This window comes from Alosa sapidissima, chromosome 17, assembly GCF_018492685.1.
Source record: "Alosa sapidissima isolate fAloSap1 chromosome 17, fAloSap1.pri, whole genome shotgun sequence".
NCBI lineage: Eukaryota > Metazoa > Chordata > Actinopteri > Clupeiformes > Clupeidae > Alosa > Alosa sapidissima.
In genome coordinates, this window is record NC_055973.1 from 8,263,112 (window position 1) to 8,288,111 (window position 25,000).

Consider the following 25,000-nt stretch of genomic DNA (forward strand, 5'->3'; position numbering starts at 1 on the left):
GAGCAGTGGACGGATGGCGCACGCAGCCGTAGATCACAGCCGAGGTGATTCTTTCTGACGGAGGCAGCTGGAGGCTTGTCTAGTGTTTCATCCATCAAGAAGAAGCTCGGCTTGCTCTGCTCTCCGGCCGGTGCGGCTTGGCGGCGTCTAGAGCGCTCAGCAATTCGCCCGAACCCCAGACTACAGGTCCGCAGCTGTGCCGGCTTCCTGTCCATTTACCTCAATTAAAAGGTTTTCACCATGGGGTTGTAGTGGTGTAGGAAAACATGCTTTGGTTTCATATCATGTGGGTTTGTCCTGCAATCTCTCATAACTCCTGGATAATTTCAGAAGCAGTCTTTGGACAAAAAACCCTTTGGTTTCATTTGGAGGCTAACTTAGTAATAAAGCTAGACTAAAATAAAAGAGAGGATTTTTGTTTGAAATGATTTGAAACACAAATCTGAATGTGCCCACTGAAACACTTCTGGAAGCCACTGAAAACACTGGAAAGCTTGGTCGTCATTACATCCATCAAAAGCAGCAATTAAGTAAAAAGTAAATACAAAGCAAAGAGAACCTCAAAAGAGAACCTCAAAATCAGGGATGAGTACACAATGAATATCAATCATGTCAGTGGACTGTCATTTAACTGACGCTGGCTCAATTAGCTGTTTTTACATATTTCAGTTTTAACAAAAAATAACGGATGCGTATGAATACGAAAACAAAGCCGCACTCTCGAGCATTAACTTTTAAACAGTCTTTATCGGACCATGTCATTGCTGATGATAGCCTAGGGCTGAAACGCGTATGTTTATTTTGACGACATGATCGACTCTTGACTTGTTCAAAAGTTAATGCTTGAGAGTGCAGTTTTCAACTTTGTTTTCATAATCTTTTTTGAACTCGCACCCTAAGACGGGAATTTCATTTTTGGAGTTGAGCGCGCCTGTTTATGTGTATGAATATGAACAGCAGGCTTCCATTGCTTGACACAATCACAGTCTTACTCATGAGTAAGCATGGTGTGCATTAAAAGCACATAGGGAGCCATAGTCCAGACATAGTGGGAATATTGATATGAATGCTAATAAACAGGGAAGACCTCATCCAACCCATAATGCATTGCCTGTGAAAAGCATCTGGCCCAGATGTGGCCTGAACCCAGACTCTGTATCTATCCAGAGCCTTGTCCTTTGGGTGCAAGCATTAGACTTCCATATTCATCAAATATCAAACTTTAACAGGAGCAGCTGCCATGAAAACATAGAGCTCAGTCTCCTAAAATGAACTTGTCAGACTCGGCTTCACTCCCCGGAACCTGCCTCGCCTCCATTGTGATGCTGCGCTGATCATTAGCATAGCTTTGATTGGCTGATTACATAAGGTTGCCAGTTGCTGTGGGGAGGAAATGGGTGTGTGTGTGTGCATCACAGAATTAGGCCCGTAGGGAAACGCTGCTTTCAAAGGAAATTTGAGTGCCCCCTCTGAGAAAAAATCTCTCTCTCGATCAAAACAGGAAGAGTGGCATCTTTGACCCTGAACACAACAACTCTATTGTGATATTCCACAATACAACAGATTATTAATAGACCACAAAACCAAAGCCCATGAATTGTTTAGGGTTATTTGCAAAAACAGACTTGAAACGACAGACCACAGATGGCTGAACGAACTTTTAGTCACACGGTAACAACAAAGCCAACTCGAACTTGTCATGATGCCATTCTCTAAGATTAAAAAATAAACAAAAGAAAACAGCATGATGTCAATAGATTTTTCAATACATATACCTCCAAGTCTGTGGGCACAGAATATGCAGAAATAGAAACCATAGTTTGACTTCATCCATACTCCAAGAAGAGTGGTCTCATTAAGTCAAGTACATCTCAGTCAAGAAACTGCACAAAAAAGCTCCAACATCACGAATGCGTTGCAAGCTTTTTATAACCCGAAGAGACATTGTGTCTCTTCATGAAACTGTCAAGCTTTAAGGAGGAAACCAAGTCAGTCTTTTTATAAGACACTCACATGGGATTTCTATGTATGCAGACAATTAAAAAGGAAGATTTTGTGAACATACAACATAAACAACTAAACAAGTAGATCTCATCATTAGACATGTACTCTCATGAACTCCACTCTACTTCTGAACCTCACCCACACACAAGCAAAGCCAGGTAATGAAACCGCTCTATACTCTATAAAGCAAACCAAACAACTTGAAATTATGTTTACACATATTAGACAAATTATGTTTTTGTTTTTATCCAAAGCAATGTACAGTATATGTAATGTAAAACAATCAGTCTGGAGCAAGACAGAAAGAGTAAACAACACAATCCTAATTCTAGTCAACCTGACCAATAACAGGCTAAAGCTAACGCCAGCGCTATCACAGCCGTGCAATAGGACTTGGTCTCTCCCGGTCATAAATTCACTGACGCTCACAAACATTTGTTTTGATGGATTAAGGGAAGAGAGGACCTCGGTCTCAGCTCTTTCTCTGCGAGCGAGGGATCGGAGGGATCGGGGGGGGGGGTGCTGTTGAGGGATAATACTGAAGACACTGAAAAGCTGAAAGGTCAGCTGAAACAATGGAGAAAACAAGAGATGTGTCAAGCGACGAGTGGAGTGAAGGCTGCGCCCACCCCTTTCTCCCTGCTTTCCTGCACAAAGATGGTGTGCTGTGATGTAAAATTCATGGAGCCTCACTGACAGAGAGAGCGAGAAAGATGGAGAGTGCCCATCATGTCACATCTCAAGCACAGGCGCTGGGAAACAAAAAGGCATCACAACTCCACCATTTGAATCCTGCCTGTTGCAGTGCAGTAACTATGACAGGGGCCCTTCATTTGAAAGCATAATTGTTTCATTTCTCTGCGGCTGTGTGGCTATCAATCAGCCTCTTATAGAACAATTGGATTTCATATTTCACTACAAACGGGTGAGGTGTTCATGGGTTGTGTTTCAGAGGAGAGAATAGTCTGCAGTTTCCATGGCTTCCACACCTACTGCCCATCATGCCAACCTTTCCAGCTACTGTAAGAGACCTCCCTCTTTCATCAACTGCAAACATGCAAACCTCAGCATCTTAGTAGCACCTTCATATTGCCTGGCCTTCAGGAATCCAAAAGTGCGGGTGTGTTTGCTAACTATATCTTTGATGTCATCTGTGTATCTATCATTTGTTTATCTATTGTGTACAATTGGTAGCCTGGAAAATCCAGACGCTGGTAATCTAGAAAGATTAAGGGTCAGGCCACGAGTAATGAAAATGGCCTAACTCGAGGGGCGGCACCAAGCAGCATTTGAAACTCTCACTGCACACAATTGGATAACACCAGAGCCGGACAGTAACGGAGTACATTTACTTGAGTACAGTACTTGAGTACAATTTTGAGGGATCTGTACTTTACTCGAGTATCATTTTTGGGGAGTACTCATGGCTTTACTCAAGTACATTTGAGAGGCAAATATTGTACTCTTTACTCCACTGCATTTCTATCCATAACTGTGAGTACCCGTTACTTCTTCTAAAAAAAAGGAAAAAAGAAAAGTCTTGGAAACCCTCAATTTGTTGTTTCCCTCTCAACCGTGATTGGATTGTGAAGGCGCCACTGATTGGGACAGCCTATCAGCAATCACCTTCAGCTTTCCGCCAAAGTCAACTCCATGGTCAGATTTAGATAAGAGCCGACACCATGGACCAAACAATGGATGAAGACGCAGCAGGTCCATCCCGGGAATGTGCCAACCTGTGGCCCCACCTCGCCAGACTATTTAAATTTTCTGAACAAGTTAATGATAGTTTTCGCTTCAAGTGTTTCAATTAGAAAATAGTATTTTGTATTTGAAATACGTATTTTAAATACATGTATTAGAAATACTGCCCATCCCTGGCAACATGGTAAAAAGATGAAAATGACTTGATTTTACTTTCAATTCCTTTTACATTCTCCAAGGTATTAACATTAACATTTTAACTCCATGTAGGACGTTTCTGTACAGTAAATGTAAGCACTGTGGCAGTAGTAATGCAATATTTAGAAAATGTAGGCTACTCTTGTACTTTTGATACTCAAGTACTTTTAAAAACAAGTACTTCAGTACTTTTACTTAAGTAGACATCTGACTGTTGTACTTTTACTTGTACTTTAAAATTTAGCAAAGGGTATCTGTACTTTTACTCAAGTAATGAAGCTGTGTACTCTGTCCGCCTCTGGATAACACTATGGCCACTGTTTGCTGACTGATTCCGGACTTCGACGCAATTGGATAACACTACGACCAATGTTTATTGACTGATCTGTCGTCATCTGTTTAGCTCGCCTCATGACCTGCCTATATCTGATACACCGAGGTGATTGGTTCCTCGCGATGCAAGGGGTAAAACTAACGTGCATCATTATTCACTGCCAGAGTGTCTCGCAAAGACAATTCAAATTCTGCTTTCGCAAGAACTCTGGATTTCCAGGGTATACAATTGGTAGAATTATCAATATAATGAATTATCTTTACTTGACCACACACTTTCCTCACAGGATGGACTACTCTCAGACCAAAACAGAAGAGTAGATGTCAGTTTCGTTCAGGCTATGGGACGGCAAAAATATGCTACCTGACACTGAGTAACCACTGACACGGACTCTGGCTGACCGTGAGCACCTGAGACGGCATATCCCATACATCCAGTGACAGAGTGACACCTGGTCCCACACATCACCTCAGTCCCAGCCAATCTGCAGAGCCATACTGTCACATGACATTAGCCGTTTGTTTAGGCTTCGCTTCTTCCTCTCTTCAGTGATGCTTACCAGTGTCTGCTTACTGGCTGGGACATTTTCTTTCTGCTTTGCACTCAGATCGAGGTGTAATTCTTCCTCAAAGAGCCCCAGTAACCAGGTTGACTCTATCTGGCTTCAGATTCTCCATCGGTTTCGCCTCATTGATCTGAACTACAGTGAAAAATTGTTGAAGCGTAAAAGCATGTGCTAGCGTGAGGGATGGTTAGTCTGGGAGGCTTTTTTTTTTGTGCGGTGGTGAATGAAATGTCATGTTTTCTGTGTGACGCTGACAGTTTGTGACACAGCGCTTACCCCCCGCTGCTCCACGCCGCTCATCATCATGGCTGGATGATGCTATGTTCTCATCTCAATGTGCCACAAATCTCTCGTAGCTCGGGGGCAAGGATTGGATTCGTTCCACTCCACCCCGGCCCTCTCAATGCCGCGCCCCAGAAAAATGGCAGACTAATCGGCCATTTGAGTGCATTGTTTTCCTGGTTCCTATTTCAGGCCTGTCGTCAGATTGGCACAGACCAGGGGAAGCGACTATCCCAGTGTTTAAGGTAGAGTGAGTGTCTACGACATGTGTGACGCTAATTCACTCTTGCTAGGCCCGAGGCTGACTGCTTTATGCACATTGGCGGATTTTACAGTAGACAAAGAAGAGAACGCTGAAGCGACTGCACCGACAAATCACTTTCATTCGACAAAGCAGGTGGCACCTTGAATCAAAACAAACGCAAACGTGTCGAGGGAAGTCACATGGAGACTGCAGTAAATATCTGTGAATATTTTGTGGCTGCTTCTCGGCTGCGTCCAACAAAATGTGGTTGAGTGTTTATGTGTTTGTGTGTGTGTGAGTGAGAGAGAGAGAGAGAGAAAGAGGGGGGGTATTTTACAGTGAATGTGCTGCGTCAGTTTCTCTTCTGTGGTGATTTAATCTGTTTGGATCACAGCAAAAAAAAATAAAAATCTGTCTGGGATTTTATTATGCAAATAGGTCTGTTTCTCACACAGCAAATGTCAATGGTTAGGTGAACATTACTATAAAACCTTACACAAACAAACATTGATTTATTCATGCAGCTATTTAATGCTTGGTTAATTTTCTGTGTGTGTCTACATCCTCAATTGCCTATAATCAAGAGGTAAAATGTTGTTAAAATGTAACGCTATTTATATAGCAAGGAAGAGAACGCAGAATTAAATAGCTTGTAAACCAAAACATGAACTTTAAATTGACATTTCTCATGGTAGTCCTTTGCCATTGTCTATAACTACATACTGTAACTGCTATTTGGCATGGCAATGACAAGCCTTTGTACATAAAAAATATTAGAATTGTGACAAATGTATGCGATTACTTAGACTCACTTTTTCAATAAGGCCATTGTTTAGTTGAGAGCAATATTTTTGTTGTTGTTGTGTTCTGTTTTTGTTTTCTTTCTGACTAAACTGAAGTTCAGAGTCACACACAAAGAGGGTCAAATTCAGTGTACTTCCACAATCAAGTATGATTCACAGCCACACTCCCTTTGCAGCAATGATATCAGAACCTTGTAATAAAGCAGATGCTTGAAATAGACGAAAAAGTCCACCCTATACACCCCTCGATTATTTTTTTATCTTTTACTATTCTTATTCTTGATTATTTTGCAGTTATTTCACAGTCATATTAATTTATTATTTCATAAATTTTGATTGTTATTATTTTATTTTCATTCATATTTGTATAGTTCCCTTTTATCATCTCTCATTCAAGGGGACCATATTAACTTCCCACAGTTCCAGTGTCGTCTCAGCTCATCATAAAACACGCTTCAGGGATGGCCCACTCTTTGGTACATCTAATAAAAGCCATCTTCACTGGGTGTGGGTTGACTTTCCTCTTTAATATACAGTACACTACCTGTATTCAGCCTAATTGTTATCATTACAGCACGCATGCGGGGAGCCACAGATTCATGGCACTCTCCACTGCACTGTAATACATATCTGAGGAAGTTCAAAGAGAAAAGGGCTGTAAAGTGGAGCATCAAAGGGTTTTTTTTACCCCCTGAATTCTCCATTGTACACAGGTAATGATGGAAGTAAGAAATATATGGCCAAAAGGATTGGGGAGGGTGCCAGATAAAAGTTCTGCATTACAATATAGGATAATGGTGAAAATAAAATGCCATGTCACCAAACGGCCAGTGTTCATGTATAGTGTTCAAACATGAATGAAGTTGTGCTTCTCCTTTCATGACTGGTGTCAAGTACTCAGTCCGCTTGGCTTTGAAACAGAATTCCAGTAATCAAAACAATGTAGCTATGTCTGAAAAGAATCTTACCAGCGCCTGGTTCAAGGTCAACGCGAGTCGTTCAACTATTTAGTCAAATGGCTTTGCTCGCTCTGTTCCGCTGCTCTGCCGCTGTGTAGCATTTAGCATTTCCACATTCTCACCAGCGAACACAATTATAAAAGGCTCTCTTTCTCCCCGGTTCCCCCATCACGGGGCCCCATGGCTGTGGCTCTGTGCTGGGCATCAGTGGGGAAGACCCATCGGTGGTGCTTTCATCCCCCGGTCAAAGAGATTAATGCTTTTGAAGTGTGTCCAGGCTCTGGCCAGGGGAAAACACTGCTTCTTGTGTGAATGACACGTCCCTGAGTAAAGCAAGAAGCCGTGGTGGCGGGAGGAGATAGCTGCGGGGGATTAAGACCCAATCTTAATCAATAGCACAGGACGCCGTAGATAGTATGGAGATAAAGATTGTGATAACAGGAGAGAAGGAGGGAGAGAGAGAGAGAGATTAGGGAAAGCTATGATTAAGGAGAAAATATGTGCTTTAAAAGGAAGAGATTAAAGCTATGACGCTCATCCTTTCTTATGGCGAATTCATATAGCTCCGGAATAATAAAAGTTATGTAGAGCAAAATATACATGCTCTCAGCGCTTGACGCTGGTAATAATGGCATTTCACAGCATGTAGAGAACAGATGGCGCACAGGCAAACCCAAAAGACTGGAAATCTAAAGTGGAAAAGAAATGGAAATATGCTTTTTTTATCTTTAAAAGCACACGCCTCTGAAGACATAATAAACTAGGCTGCCACCAGTGGTGGTATAGTGTTCCAACATAACAGCAGTGTGTGTGTGTGTGTGTGTGTGTGTGTGTGTGTGTGTGTGTGTGTGTGTGTGTGTGTGTGATCATAGGCCAACCTCCAACATTACAATCGTGTGTGTGTGTGTGTGTGTGTGTTTGAATGTGACATGTGTGAAGCTTATAATCTAAGGGAGTGCTGATTACCCGAGTGTTTGGACAACCACTGGCAGCTTCTTCTCTCCCTCTTCTCTTTTTATCTCTCCCTTTCATCTGTCTCTTCTTCTCCTTCTCTCTTTCTCTTTCTCTCTCACAGCCTCACCAGAAACATCTCACTCTTCCTGCATGGAGGGGTGGGTGGGGTGGGGACAGGGGACAGTGAGCATGAATATGAAGCAGTCTGTGTCTAAGATGAAGTAACACAGATTTGTCATCTGACATCCTCGGCCCAAACAGTCAGCACTTTACCCTCTGATGGAGGACACTGTCAGACTCCAAAACCCGCCCAACACACACACACACACACAAACACACAGATACACACACCCTTACACACACACACAAAAAACACACCACTACACACATACACAAAATACACACACACCTGAGAGTAACCACACACAGATGCCTTCAGCTTGAGTCCTGTCCACAAAGGCCAGAAGGATGCCATCACAAACATACACACACACAGGGAATCTTCATCTTCTACAGGGTTGTATTTCAATCAGACTGCCATGATGACTGCAACAGCTCCAGGCCACATCAACTCTATTCCACACACTGACACATATTGACTGAAGAATTACATGCCTTCGAAAGGTAGCTTATAGGTATACAGGCCAATATCCCCAGATCTGAGACATTTACATCCATCTTTTTTATTCCCCTGTTTATAACTGCATTTAGTGGTGGAGCTGCTCACTCATAAAGTATAAAGTGATTAAATGCTTTAATTATAACAATGCACGGTAAGGTTCTACTTTAATTGCCTTTTGATAAAATTCACTGTCAATTGATCCAACTTTGCTCAGGCTTTTAAGTTGCCTGTTTGAGTGGGAGAAACAAGTATGAAAAGTCTAATGGCAAAGACACTATGTCTTCCCTCCATTACTAAGGAATCAGGAGTAAGCTAGTCTGACTTGGGCACAGGCATTAGGGTGCCTGTTATGTTTTTCTTTTGCCTTTAGACCTGAGAGCAACCTAATCACCAGAGGTTAGCAGCCATGCCAACCAACGGGGGTAAGGCAAAACGAGGCACTCTTCAGAGATACAACGCTGACGTGAGATACAAAACGTTGCATTCAAATAGCAGCGCTTTCATGGCAAGGAATTCGATATTCCCTTTTATTGCCAGGCTCCAATTTTTTAAGTGGAGACAAAACAAGTGGCAAATAAACAGCTCGGCTGCCAAATCCACGATGAGATAAGATGACAAAAATCAGTGAGGAGCGTGAAAGAGCTCTTTGAAGCAGGTGCAGAAGCATCAGATGCTCTTTCTGTCACCCTCTCTCTCTAACTCTTGCATCCTTTCTCTCACTCTCTTTTTTACCTCCTCTCTCTTTCCTCTGTAAAAGAACATAGTGCAGGGAGAAGAGTGAAAAGATCATGCAGATGACAAGAGGGGAAAAAAATTTCATTTCTTCAGCCAAGCACGCACCCCTTGAGCTTCCTTCCTCCTAAGGGCCTCAGCTTCTGAGATGAATCTTTGTGGCTTTACCGCTCAAAGCCACCAGTTTTCACTTAGGACCTGCCTTGGATTTGGGGAGAGATGGTGAGAGATTGTGTGTGTGTGTGTGTGTTGTGTGTGTGTGTGTGTGTGTGTGTGTGTGTGTGTGTGTGTGTGTGTGTGTGTGTGTGTGTGTGTGTGTAAATGTTGGATGCAGTTGAATGTATGGCTCTGGTATGAGATTTATTCATATGGGCACTTGAGGAGGTTCACAACATTTCATGAGCATATAGCAGAAAGGAAACACATTCACAAAGCTGCACTTCACAACACATTCACAAAGAGTCACAGATTAACAACCATAAAAACAGCAAACCTTCAAACAAACTCCTACTGGCTGTCTGATATTTCACACTAATGAGTCTCATTTAAATCCATGAGGAAGTGTTAGGAAGTGTTAAGCCTTCAATAAAAAAATGTAGTTAGTTTTTTTTCTTCACACATTTGTTGACAAAAATAAGTCATCAGTATTAACTGACAACTAGAACTGTACAATAACACATCAATAATCAGTTTACATTAACATTTAAATATAACAGTAAACAATGTGTTTAAAACAACTAATTAAGTATTTATAAAGTACTAATAAAGATGAGGTTAATGCTTTGTCGATATTTACAACTGCATGTACTGTAACTTAGATCAATGCATCCATTATATACTGTATATCCTATATGAAATAGAAGGCAAAGCACTGTACAGTAGAGCAAATGGACTTACAGGGCTTAAATTTCACTGCGGGATTGCGGGTATTGCGCATAATTTGTTCAAGTCCCGCAACTCTAGCCATCATAATGCGAGAAATTCCCGCATACACTTTTACAGCCTGTCTGATGACGTTAATATAGCCAATCATTAAGTGGCGTGAATGCGGTGCTATTGACCGGACTGATCAACTACCGAGTTGAATTGAACATAGCCTCATGCAGACGCACACACACACGGAGAGAGAGAGAGAGAACCACTTTGCGCTTACGCAAATAGGCTACGCTACCATGGCAAACTTTTACATCTGGAAAGAGCTCCTTGGTAACTATCCTGCTAGCTCAGGTCACGTCAACACTTGATCCCAGAAAGATTGTCTTCGACATGTTAGTTTTTTGAACATTTATTGTATCTAATGACATAGAAAACATAATGATTTGCATACACATACCGCACTATGCACAACTTTTATTCACTAGCGACTATAGCCTAAAACCGTCAGGTTGAAGGGGGGCTAATTACTCCATAGAATTACTCTCACGTATTTTCTTAAAGTGACAGGCACTCAATTACACCTACTCATCAGCAATGTGCACTCAATTGGACCTACACACCACATTAAAGATATGCCTAAGTGTTATAGGTTAAACGTCAATATGAGGCATTCAAATTACTAAATATGTTTAGCTACTAGTAATTACTAGTAAAATGCTATACTTTAAAAAAAATGCATTATTAAATAAATACACTCTATATGAATTCAAAAATATATGATAGAAACATATCACATAAGCTATCATTTTCAGTGTGTGTTTGTGTGTGTGGAGAGAGTCAAGCAGAATCTAGGATGTCCACTGTTGTGAATGATCCCACTACAGTATATATTACTGATGACGTCAGGGTGGTGGGGGCCCCAAAATCAAACACTTTTTTTAAAAAAAGTATCAAAGTATTGAAATCGCAATTCTTGACTTGGTATCAGAATCGACCCCCCCTCCCCCCTAAATTGTGTAAATCCCCCCTACATGAATAACCTAAGGGGGGAATTCCCCCCCATTTTGAAAAATGAATTTTAAGCCCTGACTTCATCGCTGTAATTATTAAAAAGCAGCAATATTGCTCATTTCCCACAAAGCCTAGTCTGTACTCTTCCTCAGAATTGTTCCCTTCACTTGTACATGGTGTTGATGTTGATGTGTCCACTATTCAGCTTCACACCTTACATCTGAGCGTCATTCTTTAGGCAGGCTTGGTTGACGTGTTGAACATGCATCTCTTCAGGAGAACATAAATACATGGGCATTATGTTAACATAACTTGAACATTTCCTTGAAGAACACATGAATGTACTGTACATGTTTTTATTCAGACACATTTGTGTATTCAATATACAGCCTGTGCTGCCAAGGGCAACATGCAATGAATGCACATTCAGACACGTCCATTCATTTAATTCAGAGAGTGCCAAAGCAAGGCTAAGACGAAGAGCTGCCATTGCACTGCATGGAAAAGTAGCAGGCCACCCACAGCCCTCCAAAAAGATATATAGAGCAGCCTTGTACATATGCATTCATAGAATATCAAATAGGTCTGAGTATTGATTCAGAGGCATTTCAGGGCTTTGCTACTACAACTTAGCAACAGAAAGAAACAAAGGGTCCTTTAATGTGCATTACGGGGTACTGCAATGTTTAAGGGACAATTGAGATCAATACAGGGAGATTCTAATGAATTTAAGGACTTCCTCTTTCTAAGTGATAGATGGGCTCTTCAATATGAATGTATCCACATATTATCAGTGTATATGTACTGTACACACATTTTTGCTTGCTCATGCAGACAAATATAGTCAGCAAATGCCAGTGCGGTGATACAGAATTTATTTTGCAACAGCGGCTGGTAGGCTTCCAACTGTCTAGCGCAGGAAAACTACCAGCCCAATAAATCCACCGCTATGGCGGGCCCTGCAGCCGGCACACTGCAGGACTGGTCATTGGTTTTGAGGCCTTAAATCTGCTGCTGGCCATATCTGCCACGCAACACGAGGAGAAATGTCAGTGGATCAATTTGGGACTAACAAATCAGATGTGGCACATTAGTCTGGTAAGTCACGCTGGAGAGAGACTCGCAGTGGGTCAGCGGAGGAAAAAAAAAAAAAAAAAAAAAACACAGCCTATTCACTCAAGGAAGCAGCTCCCTCATTAGATACATAGACAAACACAAACACACAGACACATGTATAAACACACATACACATGCATAAAAACACACTGACAGACACACACACACACACACACAGACGGACCCACTCTCACAGACAGACTGCTGTGGGAGTATGGCTCAGTGGCTTGTCCTCAAGGGGAGAGGACAAAGCAGCAGGGCCGCAGCAGGGCCGCAGCAGGGAGAGATGCTGACTCTAGCCTGCCTCCACCCAGGCGCTCTTATTAAGGCAGGAGTCACACTGAACCGTGGTTCAGCTACTGTATGCTCTGGCAGCCAACGGCTCAAACTGCTTGTGTTACATTAGGGATGTGGGAGCTGAGTTTTCAACTTTCAGGGCATAACATGGAGGCTCATCCATGTCAGGCTCATCCATGTTCACCTAATGTAACCTAGGAACATATCTGATCAAATCAGTAAGATGTAAAGTCATTTTGTAAAGACATTTGGACTTAACATCACCTAGCATTGTAAAACATAACCATAATTCCATATGGTTTTCCACGTGTTCTGATATTTTAAGAAAAAGGAAAGTGTAAACATGCACTCTGGATTTTGTTCTTCTTTTTTAGCTGGTGTTGCTACTGTCCAGTAAAGCAGTTAAATAACCTTGGGGTACACACTGACGTTACATAACTGATATTTTAAGAACCCATAGCATGGCACTTCCTTGATTGTGCTCTATATAATTCTTCAGGATTACAGTCAATCATTAAAAGTAAGTAGACATCTCAGGATCTTCATCTGCGGTCCGGCTATGGCCAGCGTGTGGGTCCACACTCACGTGACTCCCTGGGGTGGGGGGCTGGGGTCTCGGCCCTGTTTAGCATAACATTGATTACCGCGGATCTATTAATTGTTCATTTAAACATGCGGACGATCGTGTTAATTGTGGAATGGAGTTAATAATCACTAGCTGTCGAGTCGACTGACGGGCCAGATTAAATCAGACCGCCGGTGATGAAGTGCTCTGGCTCTCCGCACCTCACACTGCTGACTGTAACTGCTTCTCCCGTTTTCAAATCATATACAGTAGAGGACATCGAGGACAGTCAGGACTTAGTCAGAGGGGGACGGGGGACGCTGGGGCGCGAGCTGCGTCAGGTTTCTAATGCTGCATTCCAGACAACTTGGATTTGGACTTTAATTCTAACCTTGAAGTTGGGGTAGATCGACTTACCCCGAATTCAGAAGTGGGAACTCCGACTTCAAGTGGCGTTCCATTGTACTTTTTCCCAGTAGGAGGTCAGAATTCTTGACCTCCGAGTTTGTCTGGAATAGGGCTGGGCGATATATCGGTATTACGACTACGACCGATATATTTTTTTAAACGATATGTAGTTGAGACAATATCGTAATACCGGTATTATGTCAAATAATGGGCCATTTTATCAAAGCCACTTGCTCTTCTGTGTTCAGACCATTCAGACAGACGCAGCTCTGCTCAACTGCGCCCCTTGCGTGTGCACGTTCTCTCTCGCAGCACTACAAACTTTCAAACAAGATGGACACTGAGTCAGATTTTCTTTACAGTGATCAGAGGTTGGTGCTGATGCCTATTTCCGTCGGCACATCAACGGCTAGACCGAGAATTCTCGTTGTGAAATCAAAATTCCACTGGAGCTCCAAGCGGTTTTGTACACGCAGATTTAAGTTACAACACTGTTTACAGCTCTTCGACTCACGGTAAAATGTCATTTTTGGTACATAGCCTAGTTAATTTAATATGAGTGCTTGCATTTAGTGATATAGCAGATCTAAAGTCCTCAGGGAGACAACCTACACATTGATTTTATTAAGAGGATATGCACGCGGGGACTCGCGAGCAGTTAGGGGCATCATTTTTTATGATTCCCGAAACCCCATTCAATCGTGCATAGGGATATTTTCTTACGAAACGGAACATGCAAAAATGGTAACGAACGCATACAAAATGACGGTAGCGCCTATCACACTCTTGGTGAGTGACTCAGTTAAGTTGTTTAAGTAGCCTAATTGTTTAAAACTATTTAATTGTTATCGATAGCAAGTCACACATGTCTAGGCCATCATACAGTAGGCTACATTTGCTTGTCATCTAGGCCCTATCAAACCCTTATGGTAAAAAAATGCATTGTGTGACAAAAGTGCAGTTTTTTTTCTGCAGTAGGCTACTGCAATATTTTTGTCTGGAATGAAATTGGGAGATTCCAACTAGTAGGACATACAGTATCTGACTTCCGAGTTGTCTGGAATGCAGCATTAATGCCTACCCACGGGGACTCTCTGACCCTGTCTCACTCTCTCCCACTTCCTGTCACTCTTCACTGTCCTATATAAATAAAATCAAGGCATGTTCTTTAAAACAGAAGTAAAAAGGGAGAATTCATGCTAAAGATGGTTTTGCCCAAGTGCATCAGGAAAGCATATTGGTACATAATACTGAATGTATGCCATACAGTGCATACAGTTGTGGAAATACATATTGTATATGGTGATACCCTGTCTTGTGATTCCTCCTGACACAGCAATGGTTCTGTGAGATACTGAGGTGTAAACTGTTAGCTCCATAAAGGTGTAGGTGATCGATATTTAGCAGACACATTTACACTTATTTAAGTGACACAGACTAGCTACGGCGGGCTCAGAAATCCAATCTGTGCCGAGGGATTGTCTGGCAGCAATGCTACCACTGCTCCCACTGTGCCTCTGGATCGAGTTCTATCACAAGGGAGGGCAGAGAACATTGTAGGAATATTATGGTTGAACATTATGGTTGACACAGTCATATACAGAGAGAGTTTGACCAACTAGGGAATCGAATGGGCGCCATGTTGGAGACTATTTCTCCGTAAGGGCCTTTTACATATTGACAAATGTTGATAATAACATTTATATGCTGTATAGTGATAAATAAGTGTTTTATTTCAACATAGCATAATTAAGCGATTTACTTCAACATTGCATATTCACCCCATACCATAGGGTTACGCTGTAGAGTCATCTGACGTTGCTATCCAACATGGCACCAGTTGGCCAAACTCTCTCTATAGACGACTCTGATGGTTGAGCTTAAGACTGGTCATCTCACTGGGAAATCGTCAGGTAAAGGACATCATCACACTAACAACCTCCACACAGTGTCTCCACCAAGAAGAATCAGGATGTGTTGTCTCTTACAGTACAAAAAGTTAACTTTCTGCAAACCTAATGCGTCTAAACTGCTGTTTTCTTCGATATAGCATCATGAACTTGAACCACAAAGGTCTCAGCACTGATGTCAACATCAATTCACACTAGAGCTTTGTATAATAAGTGAGGCAATTTGGTCCTGTCGTACACCTACTGTAAGTGAATCCAGGTCCCTGACAGAGTTCCTCTCTACAACAGAGGCATTTAACCTCTGGATGCCATTTGCAAAGTTTGTTGAGATTTGTTGATGGGTGCCCTGCAGCGGGTCACAGTAACTGACTCATTTTCATAACACCAGCTGGGACATCAAATATTTATGGACGGGAAATGCCCTAACATTACAGAAATGGGAATATGACTTTCACTGATATATAATATTGTGTCAGGGACTGAATTGAATTAAAATAAATCAACTTCTCCTTGTTTGTTTGTATGCCTGATATTGAAAATGCACATTACTGCACTGGCAGGAAAATTACCACGACAGGAATGAGCCCATTAGTGAAGGCTCACCGCTCATCTCGAATTGGTGCAATGCATGCTGGGAAGCTGATGTGATGAATATGCCGGAGTTGATGATAAATAGCTTGCAGTGGGAGCCTAGAATGAAGAGGGTTCCTAGCTTAATGAGACTAATATTAGGAGCAACGACATTTGGAGCCTCTAAAATTAACGGGTGGTCCATGCATGAGGCAACCAAACCCAGCAGCTGAGCTTCGAATAGATCGCGTCCTGATCATAGGAACTTCTGGCCTCAGAATATAGCCAGTGGTTAGCCAAAATAGGAACCCAATATGACTACTATAGTAAATGGTCATTAACTATTTAAAATATTGAGATAGCTGGAATGAGGCTCAGCTGTAGACTACTGGGTTAAGCTGAGTGAGATGGTAACACTAGTAAGCTATAACAAACAAACAAAAAACATTCAGGAAACCATAGACACAGTAAATCTTTGTAAGAGGGGATAGGCTTGCTTGATTCATGAAGACCAAGTCTTTTAATTTTATTTGCTCATTAAATTTTCACACATCAACCTTGGAGAAGAAAACATGCTCACTACTCTCTTCTATTGTGTCATTACAGTAATGTAAAGGTTTTCTCTTGCAGGAGTGGTTGATGGGCTCATTTTGAAAGCAATATTAGCACGCCTCCATCCATCCAAATTGGTCCTGAGCCCTAGGGAGGGCCTTGTATATTGGTTGTTTATCAGCATTTGGCTACTGAGAGGGGCAATTAGCTCACTACTCTCTTCAGAGAGATGGAATTTTGCCTCGGGTGCCTCCCCACCAATCAGCCTGAATCAATACCTCAGAGGAGCAGCATGGAGCATGGCTTTGTCTGTGACTCTGTCACCCTAAAGAAAAGGTCACACATTCTTTAGTCACAGACTATGATTTTGTTAAGGCCGGGAAAATATAAAGACTGTAACTAGATTCCTTATGAATTATTTCCCATCATGCAACAGGAACTCAACAAAGCTTGTATGAACGATCCATATTACTTGCGTGTGTCACATCCTCTCAACCTGTGGCATTATGGATATAACAATATTAAATTAGCTCACGTTTCGTCTCCACACAAGCATGAGCTGGTGAAGGTAAAGTATATACGAGACATGTCCATCTCCTTAGAACGTTATTTTTTTAGTTGATAAAGTTAATCTATAGAGGACTAGATAATCTAGTCCTTTCATTTTATGCAACTCTGCTTTATAGTTTCTAAGTCAAAACAAATGAAGATAGATAGATAGATAGATAGATAGATAGTTAGATAGATAGTGCAAAACACATTCTATATTCATATCTAAGAACTAAAGAAATAACATAATGAACAGGTTGGTGCGCATTTGCTATTCTGAGAGAAGTCTCTAACCTTTGCTTTACTCTGAATACACCCGAAGACACTAGAGTGCATCATTATACGTGATAACTCACAACGGTTCAAAAGTGCCAAGTGCCCTGATAATAGTCAGCAAGCACCCTTGAACCTGATGGAAAAAATGTATGAGATCTGTAAAGTCGTGCCGCTCTCAGGTTGAGTCGATCCATCACACTGTTATTTCGTAGCACATCAAATAACAAGGAGAGCAAGAACCCTTTGAGCAGCACTTGAGAACATTAGGAGGAACACACACACACACACACACACACACACACACACAGACAAACACACACACACACACGCACACACAAGCAAAGCATCTGGATGTTTTTGAAAGGTCCATTTCACAGACTGAAGCACTGAAGCAATTTCACTGAAGCAAGTTCACAAGTCACTGCATATTGCTTATGGGACTCATATCTTCAGCGCTATTCCAGCGGTTATGGCATGTGGAGCACAAAGCGTTCAGTGTTTGCAGTCCTTTGACACAATCATATTTTACCACATGTAAAACTCATCACTGGTGCAATTTTATTTTGTCATTTGATAGTCTACTGTTTCCACTTTGCACTTATAAAAGACCAACAGACACAGTGTAGATGCCTATTGTCTATGCCTATTGACGACGGAGTAAGTACTATTGTCCACAGCCCTGAAATCCAGCCATAACTGAAGGGGCTTTGGTGGAAAATACAAACGAGCTATTTGAACATTACACATTGAAGGCCTCTGGCACAGGGAACAAACTGTGAGGGAAATAATGTCTCATAAGTTAGACGGCAGCGCACATTGGAGAAGCGCTGTGTTTAATTGAGAAATTGCAGCTCCACATTTGGCATTCCTGAGACCACTAGACGCCTCAGAGGGCTTAGCAGTGAATGAAGACTGAACACACACAAGGATGACATGGACTGCCTATAAAACAGAGTGGGCATAAAATCCGAGCAAACTAATTGATCCAGATGGGAATAAGAAAAGTACTTATGGGAGCAGTGCCACAATGAGCAGCTGTCATGTGTTTTTTTCCAAACAAAATCATTCATCCATGAATACAGCCAAAAATATATGATTGACAACACTGTATTACTCCTCATTTTTCAAACTCCCTTTTGAAATAACAAATTAGAAAACAAAACATTGTCAAACTATGCCAGGGCAGAGACTCCAGTTGCCAGTTGTTACCGGTATGGAATGTGTTAGAATTGGGAGGGTGCTGGATATCTGGGCTCTGTATATCCATAATACCATTAACTGAATCTTATAGCGTAGGTCACGCCTTTTAATGGATGCTTAGTGGTTTGGCCTACAGGGGTCTTCACTGGGGGCACAGTTTGAATAAAGGGAGCAGAGCCAATAAGCTCCAGTCAACTCAGCCTCGAGACATCAGCGTGAAGCTAAAGCAGGAAGTCCCATTGCTGCTGTGCATGACAACAGCCCCTAGCTCCTGAGGGCATCTTTAACCTTGATTTACCGTGCAAATGAAGTGTTTATAAAGACATCAAGGCGTCCTTAGCATAATATCTGTGCCTGCATCTGAAATGGGGAAGGACTCATTTTCCATCTGTGTCAAAAGATACATTTCATCAGTAGATATGTGTGCAACGGTGACTCATTTCTTATGCACACAATTGTCATGAACTGTAATGAATGACCTCTAAATTAATGCCGCAAATATTCATCTTCTGATCCTTGAGCACCTTATATAATCCAGGAGCTTTTGCAAGATTATTCAAATGTACTTCTTCAGATGCTTGGCAGTGGCAATTCACTGTAAGGCTTGTCTCTCTAGAGATCATCATGTAGAGGCAGATGCGATCATTTTGCATAATGATGATAAACTACCCATGCAAAATCAACTGAAGAGGAAGACAGGGACGAGGAAAGGAAGAGGAAGAGGAGGGGGGGGGCACATACTTTTCCTGAAGGAAATGAAGTGCACTCCACCGAAACTCTTCTCGCTTCGAGCTGCACTTCTGCTCCGGTACAAGCACACTGTAGGCAGCTTGAGCGGGAGTTTGGGGAGAACATACCTCTCTCCGGGCCATGTGGGGCATCATATGAATGAACTCGTTTACCGTCTCCCTCTATCCCTCCTTCTATCTCTCCCTCCTTCCCTCTCTCTCTCTCTCTCTCTCTCTCTGACCCAAACATTTGGCTTCACACGTAAACAAACTCGAGTTGACATGCCTAATTAATCAGTGTTCTCCGTGTACCCGATGGGCTCTGTCTCAGTGTGGGAGGGTGAAACATCACTGTAGAAAAAGTGACAAACCACCCAACTATCTCATGATCACAAATGCAGTCCTGCTTATCAAGTCAAACATGCCAAATGGCATATTACCAAACTAGTTACAGTTTTTTTCAAATGCTTACACACTAAATCTTTGCTTGTCACACAATTTTCTTAACATGTCTTCCAAACATCATAACCCCACACCAAATCTGCAAAACCATACACTAATTCTCAGTGTTTGACTCAGTTTTCAATTGACTAAAACACATTTTGCAAAACACCACACACAATTTTCTACTTAACACACAGAAATTGAACAGGAAGTAACTTGATTTCATTTTTCAAACACAACCCATCAAAATGCCGCACTAAATAACCAGTGCTTCACTCTCTCTCTTCACATGTGTAAACACTCATTACTTTACTGAACACCATCTAATCATTGCTTTAGTATAGGCCTATGAGTAGACATACTGTACTCTCTATGTAGGTATGGATTGAAATCCAATACGGTTGAAATGTTCAGAACCAATGCAGATACTTTGAAAGGAATGTTCTACAAAAAGTCGACTTTATGTGCAGTAAAACTTGTCTTTTTTACTAAATTTTTGTGTCATCCCAAGTTACCATTAGCTCAATAATTTTTTCTATAGACCTATGAATACATACACCCCCCACACACACACACAGACACACACACATAAACACAGACACACAAACTTTTCTTTGGAAACAGCAAAGTAATTTGATAGTAGTCAGTCATTTCCGTCTTAGGCAAAATCAGCTTTTTCAGAACTCCATGTAAATCTGATGGTCATTGTATTTTGCTTTGCTTTGTTCTTGTTGGCTGTAAAATACTGTATTTGCAACAGCAAATTATTTGCAAAAAATCACTATTTTTGGTTTCAATAATACTGTGTATTTCAACTTCTCTCTGTACCGTAACTTTCACTCTTGTATGGAAATACATAAAGCCTATGAAAGACAGAAGAGCGTTGTGAAAGACAGAAGAACAGTGTGTAAATGATGTATCCAAAATGTCATATTATGACAAAAGTGTTTTTTGTGTGAGCAATTGTGGGTTTTGTGTGTGGAGTTTTGAAAAATAGACAGAGTTTTCAAAACGTGTGTAAACAATTGTAAAAACTGTATTGTAAATGAACAAGCATTCTGTGTTGTCATACCACACTACTGTACATGCATTCTGACTTTCGCATGACCTTTAACACCATATGGCTTTCATGAGCAAATTTGATTCAATACACTCCTGTTTTAGGAGTGGATGGGCGGATGCCTGCTGTTGGTTGTGTGTGGAGTGTGGGCTAATGTGTGTTTGCTATGCTAGGCTGCATTTATCAGGTAAGGTGGAGTGCTGTATTTGCTATGCAAGGTACTGGCTGGTGCCCTGACTCTTTCTGGAATTAGCAGTCAGGATCCATGAGAGGCTAGTGGCCTGCTTTGCTCATTAGCAGGTAGGGCGCAGCCCATCCGCTTCTGATGCAAAGGCATGCCTGGGGTTTTGGCCGCTTGGTGTGAAAACGTAATGAAACATCAGGAATCAGAGAGCCCTGAGAGGGATGAGCTGCCATCACCAACTGATTGGAGCAGCGTGATCGAGAATTTAAAGATCACATGACCCACAATGTTCCACTGCGGGGGAGAGGGCAAGAGAGAAAGAGAGAGAGGCCAGGTTTGATCCAGACCTTATTCAGATGTACCTAGTGCATGTGTGTGTGTGTGTGTGTGTGTGTGTGTGTGTGTGTGTGTGCTTGCGTGTGTGCGTGTGTGTGTGTGTGTGCTTGCGTGTGAGTGTGTGTGTGTGTGTGTGTGTGTGTGTGTGTGTGTGTGTGTGTGTGTGCGTGTGTGTGTGTGTGTGTGTGTGTGTGTGTGCTTGCGTGTGAGTGTGTGTGTGTGTGTGTGTGTGTGTGTGCTTGCGTGTGAGTGTGTGTGTGTGTGTGTGTGTGTGTGTGTGTGTGTGCTTGCATGTGAGTGTGTGTGTGTGTGTGTGTATGTGTTTACAGTATGTGTGTGTGTGTGTGCTTGCGTGTGAGTGTGTGTGTGTAACTGAATTGCTAGTTATCCTCTGTTTTCGGCCAGTGGCCCAAATATTTTATAAAAGCCATCAGTCATCCGTCAACCTGAACGTTTGTCTACAAGCTCCTGTAAGTAAAGATGGTGGGCGTGGTAAGGGTGTCCAGAGGGTTTACACACACACATACATACACACACACACACACATACACACACGCGCGCACACACACACATACACACACACACACACGCACACATAATAGCATAGCTGTTTATTGCCAGGCAGAACAGGAGGGGGAAGTTTTCAAGGTCTGAATGATTAAAACTGGAGCAAACCCTCAGTGACACATTATTACCCATGGTCCCCGGCATGATGCAGTGCTGGTCACAGATTGTACATATTGATTTCACGGCTCATTACACCACCTGTTTAAGGACGCCATTGTTCTTCCTCCTCACACTACCCGGGCTCATGAGTGGCCAGGTATCATTCCAAGCAGAGCCAGACAAAGGAGAGGAAAAACAACAGGGACATTAATGTGGCCAGTGTCATGGACACCCAACCACACACCCACAGGCAGCATCCTTGACCAGTTGCAAACTCTGAAACATTCAGTAACAGTATGTGTCTAATGCCTGCCTTAGCCAATAATGTTAGTCAAATTGTACTTTACTGTAAATGGGAAATCAGAATGCAGCACTTACAAGAATAAAGACCACTTAAATGGCCAATATAGATACTAGAAGACAAAAAGGTAGACCATGTGCTCTATCATTGTACCTGTGGGAGCAAAGTGCTCACAGCACCATGATTATGGGTTTGATGCTCTTGCAGGATGCATGCATATGGATGGATCTTAAGCTGTGCAATGTAATGTGAGGTGCTTTAGATAAAAACTATCTACTGACCATAATACTGTAAACATCTTAATGCAGAAGTAAGGAGTTTTGGCCTAAAACTGTTCAAATGACTAGTGGGAACAGCATGTGTACAATATGCCATCAAAATCAATTTGAAGATGCAGAACAGAACTAGTTTCCCATAAAATCTTGCAAGCAAGTTGTCAATATGGCAAGTTGTGAATATCCACCTTTGCTCTAAATATGGTTACATAAAGGGATACGGTTGCAATAAGATTGATTTCTAACTTGGGAATCTTACAGTATACTGTATCAATGATGCATGTACAAGAGTTTCATTTTCTAGTTGATGAAGATCTTGTCAGTCACAACTGACTCTAACCCATCACAAGGAGGCAGAGGGAACACAAGAGAAGAGCCTCCACATCAAAAGCAATGAACATCACAGACCATCTCTCATGAATGCTTCATGCCATTGTCAGAGACGGGCGCTTTTCATCCACACGTTTCATGTGCCCTTAACATGCACTCTGACTTGAAATGAGAGACTCTCAGACCATATTTCTCATCCAAGTTCAAGTCCTCATTCCGGCTCGGTCCAAAAATAAAGGAGCACAACGAAAGGTCAAGGAATAATGTGCACACTGAAACGGCATGCCAAATGTAGCCTTGTTCTGTGGGTTGCAGTTACTGGATTGTGCATGAAAAACTGGCATGACAGATTTGTGTGGCTTGTAGGGAACCACCGAAGAAACTACCTAAAAGAAAACCTCTTTCATTCATTTCTAGGGCTGCAACCAGGGTAGGAATTTCATGGCGGCCATGGCCGTCGTTGCCCCTTGCGTTGGCCGTGATGCCCCTTTGAAAATCAGGCCACTGTGAGGTTTACACTGAGGTTTACAGGCCACTGTGGCCTTGGTGCCCCCTTCTTTCAATATTCTGGTTTGCGTCCGACTATAATAATAATAATAAGCTTTATTTGTATAGCACCTTATACACAGAATGCAGCTCAACACAATAATAGTCAATCAGTCATTATCAAAATAATAGCGTATTTTATTAGCCTATGGCCTATCAAAATAATCTTAGCATTCACAGCGCAAATTAACTTAACGCAGTGGAGAAAGTGACAGTGCACGGCAAGAAAGAAATTGCGTCCAAATTCACCCATTCTTCTCAGTTGAACTACTCGCGAAGTAACCTACTCATCATACAGACATCACAAGTATCACATCACAGCTTTTTCTCAGCTTTTAAACTATGTTAGCCGATAATTGCTGTGGTGAACGGTTCGCAAGACAAGTAAATAATATTGTAGCGTCGGCGCAAAAAGACAGTGTTAGCGTTCTCCCGTGAAAGGCATGCTGGGATACGAGAGCGAACATTTGGGGGGTTTATGTCGTTATTCTCTTAAGTTATAAGTGTAAAGTTAGTGTCTTTAGTGTAACATGTTTCCCTTTTAGTTCCCTCATGTGTGATCCTTTTTGTGTGGGGGGCTGCGACCTCCCCTGTTGGTGTAGTGTGTGTGTCTTCTTGACCTGCCCTGTGTGCATTGTGTTCTGTGTCTGTGTCCCTGCCCTCGTTCTCAGCCAATAAAGCTTGCACTGAACAACTCTTGGCGTCCTGAAACCTTCAAACGTTACAATATGATTAAATTGAATAATACATTCTGCGCCTATCTCCCTACCCATTCATCTCGGTGGAATACAAACCCTTTGTTTAACACATGACAAACCGTATATCAAAATAAACATCAGACCTTACCGAACACAAAGCCGTAAAGCAGTCCCACGTACAGTTAGCCGTTCCAGAGTAATCCGGTTTTGAATTTGCAGAAAATTTCGACATGCATGTCTCCAAATTTGGGCTTTAAGTTTCACAATGTGTTTACATTTTTCTACATGATTTCATAACAGGCCAGATACAAAATAAATGTTTCAAATATTGCCTAGATATCGGTAAATATTAAAATCAGAGGATATACAGCTGACTAAGAGTTTGTGAAAGTACGCTTAATGATCACAAAATGCTAAGCATGCATCTAGGCTATTTGAGTTTCTTAAAGCTGAGCTGTGCTTAAATTGTTCAATACATGATTTCTTAACAGGCCAAATATAAAATAAATGTTAAATATAGCCTAGATATCTGTAAATATTAGATGATCAGATGATTTACAGTTCTATGTAATATGTCATGTTTTTGTACAGTGATGCAGGTCTACTGCTGTGAATAGGCTAAATACAAATTTGATCATTTTTATAGCCTACTACTGTATAGTTAACTTTGGCCTTGGTGCCCTAACATGTGGCCTTTGTGC

General features: G+C 41.8%; 1 protein-coding gene across 5 annotated transcripts in view; it reads right to left on the reverse strand.

The window, feature by feature from the left end:
- ctnnd2a (catenin (cadherin-associated protein), delta 2a) overlaps positions 1 to 25,000 on the reverse strand; it is a 295,331-nt gene that overhangs the window by 219,631 nt on the left and 50,700 nt on the right. Inside the window, exon 2 of one of the 5 annotated variants that reach the window (XM_042068873.1) lies at positions 8,060 to 8,193. The exons of 3 other annotated variants lie outside the window; for them this stretch is intronic. In XM_042068873.1, coding sequence (XP_041924807.1) covers positions 8,060 to 8,125 — 66 coding nt within the window. In that variant the 5' untranslated portion in view covers positions 8,126 to 8,193. Of the gene's footprint in view, positions 1 to 8,059; positions 8,194 to 9,509; positions 9,558 to 25,000 lie in introns of those variants that run through there. One more of the 5 variants, XM_042068876.1, reaches the window with a different exon arrangement.